The 2750-nt window shown below is 38.2% G+C and overlaps 1 protein-coding gene across 1 annotated transcript; it reads right to left on the bottom strand.

Moving 5' to 3' along the window:
• Nucleotides 1–30: 30 nt before the first annotated feature.
• LOC106749980 lies at nt 31–1069 on the bottom strand (the record flags this gene model as incomplete). The annotated part of the gene is made up of 2 exons (XM_014629980.1): nt 492–1069; nt 31–398 (listed from the first exon to the last, which is right to left on the bottom strand). Coding segments are annotated over exons 1-2 (463 nt in total), but the record flags the coding sequence as incomplete, so codon positions are not given.
• Nucleotides 1070–2750: the final 1681 nt, after the last annotated feature.

Below are 2750 nucleotides of genomic sequence, written 5' to 3' on the forward strand. Positions count from 1 at the left end.
CATATAACCATGAGTATATATGATCAATACACTGCTCAAGATTGAATAAATTATTTAATGTTTCCGGTTTTAAATACAATGACTTGTTGAACAATGTAAGCTGTATAATGGTATCGCCATGCATCATGCGGCATTCCACCGACAAATCTCGAATCCATAATAGCGAGGAATTAGATGATTCCACATATCGCTCGATGTGTGCACGTCTATATATAATCTCCTTCCAGATTTCATTTGGTAATATCAAATGATTGCCTCGATTATTGCCAAGAACAAGTTCCACGTAGGATGCAGGTCCTACACTGATTCCAATTTCTAAGTATTTATATGATGTAGTTGTTAGCATATATCTCCTCCCTAAGATACGAGCAGGAATACATGGTTTTTCAGTAGAAACGCTGTAAAGAAAAATTTAAGAGAAGTTTTTGTTAAATATTCAAATCTCAGAAAGAAAGAGATTATATTGCATATAAATTGGGAATAATACTAACCTTTCACACTTTATTTTTTCGCATTGTGAAGCCTGTTCAATAGGCAAGAAATAATTTGCACGTTTGGTGTTAATTTCCGCACCAATGGTATACATCTCGAACTATATGTAAAAAACTACCGTCGAGTCTTGTCGTCACGAAGCAACTGATGGAATGCATGAGCACCTCAAAAAATATATAGAGAGTTCCCCACCAAGTTTATTTTCCCCTCCCTTTTTTATTCTTCACGGATGTCAACTTTTGCAACGCACATACCGATAGATTTTTCTAGAAAACTTAATAATAAATCTCTAACACGGCGTCGTAGCCGATCAAGTAAGCACTCACACATTACTGAGATAGCACCAATCATCATAGCGTAGAAGACAAAAAAAAAATGATGTGCGGTATAAGGACACACGATATATTTATACGAATATTTATATTTATTTGAAAGAATCACTTTTTAAAGGTTACTATTATTTTTTCGACACGTTGCTACATGTTGCGTACACGTTAAGCGCTGATGGATTCGTTATCAGAGGACGTATGCATAGGTTTGTTACGAAGAAGGCTGATAAAACCTTTTTTTATCGAAACTGTTGTCGAAAACCTTTTTTATTGAAACTGCTGTCGAAAACCTTTTTTATCGAAAACCTTTTTTATCGCAGCTGCTGTCGAAAACCTTCGCTAAGCGCTTATAGAGATACTTGGATTTGTTATCAGAGTACATTGTAAGCTTTTTCCCGGATGGGTCGGCGATATTCTCAGAGTCTATCACCGCACCTATTTTTTTCTCATTAAAAGAGGAAATATAAGGCAGGAACGCAAAGCCAGTTTGTACCAGTCAGTTTGTGCCAGTCAATGTCGGTATATTAAAAAGCGAAAGATCATAGTAGGTTGTTCAAGCGAAGGCATTGCGCAGTGATCAGTAAGAAAAAAGAGTTAAATAATGAGAAAAATTGGATGAGAAGTGTTTAAAAGATTTTAGAAGATTTTAGTAGTTTTTTTAGAAGATTCTAAAAAATGGAAGTGGATGATGTTGATGTGGACAATGATGTGGACAATGATGTTGAAGTGGACAATGATGTTGAAGCTGACAATGATTTTGAAGCAATAATGGATTCATCCGATTCATCCGATGATAGCTATATTCTTATAGACGATAGTGATGTTCTCAGTGACTGTAGTGATGACTTTAGGGAAAACAAGGTTAAAGCGATGTGTAATGCGGAAATCAATGCGCTGAGTGGACAAACAAAAATGTGTTGCATCTATTTTTTCTACACTACAGGAAGCGGCGGCGGCGCAGCGTTCTGTGCTTCAAGTATGGTGCGACTGACATGCTTATTCACACACATGTATGCCGTTCGAAAGCATCTGATTGAAAGACACGATACGATAAACGGAAAATTTTGTGCGAATTGCAATGGATCATTCTTTCAGATACTTCCGTGCAATTTGTGTCCTGTATGCATACAAGCTTATACACACACATGTGAAGACTATTTGCTTTAATCGGCTATGAAAAACTTGAAAGATAATTTTGACAGTGTTTTAATGAAAAAAATGGAAAAACTCGTGCGAACTGAAGGTGAACTGTGGGATCAATCCGCTCGATTGAGTTCGCGAGACGAATACAACGTGTGAAAGGAAAAATGTGATGAATGCCTCGAGNGAAAAACCTGAAAGATAATTTTGACAGTGTTTTAATGAAAAAAATGGAAAAACTCGTGCGAACTGAAGGTAAACTGTGGGATCAATCCGCTCGATTGAGTTCGCGAGACGAATACAACGTGTGAAAGGAAAAATGTGATGAATGCCTCGAGTCGTTGGAAGGACATAGTCGAGCGAAACGACCGAGATTATCGATCGATGTTCAACAATCGTTGATCGCTCGAATTGCGCGACTCGAAGGACTAAAACATTCATTGCGTACGCGTTTTATACATACAGGCGCCGGACATTCAAACGCAGGACTCTTGTGGCGTGAAATAGACACTCCTTTCAATAGCCGCGTATTAACTGGTGCAGTTATAAATGTAAATTTTATCGAACCTCTCCGATTTCTCCAGAGTGCGAAGGACATAGTGCTTGAACATGTGCAAAACGCTAGGGAGAGACACGCAAGTGTGAAAGTGAACACTGCATTTAACGGTGAGTTTGTCACGGGTGATAAACGCGCGAACGATAGTATTATCACAAAAAACTTTGAACTCTTCCGCGCATCCGATCTCGAAGAGTGGTATGAGCGACGTGTTATCGAGCCCACTTTAGCAT

The sequence above is a fragment of the Dinoponera quadriceps genome, unplaced genomic scaffold (assembly GCF_001313825.1).
Source record: "Dinoponera quadriceps isolate SergipeBrazil2010 unplaced genomic scaffold, ASM131382v1 scaffold4813, whole genome shotgun sequence".
In the NCBI taxonomy this organism is placed as follows: domain Eukaryota; kingdom Metazoa; phylum Arthropoda; class Insecta; order Hymenoptera; family Formicidae; genus Dinoponera; species Dinoponera quadriceps.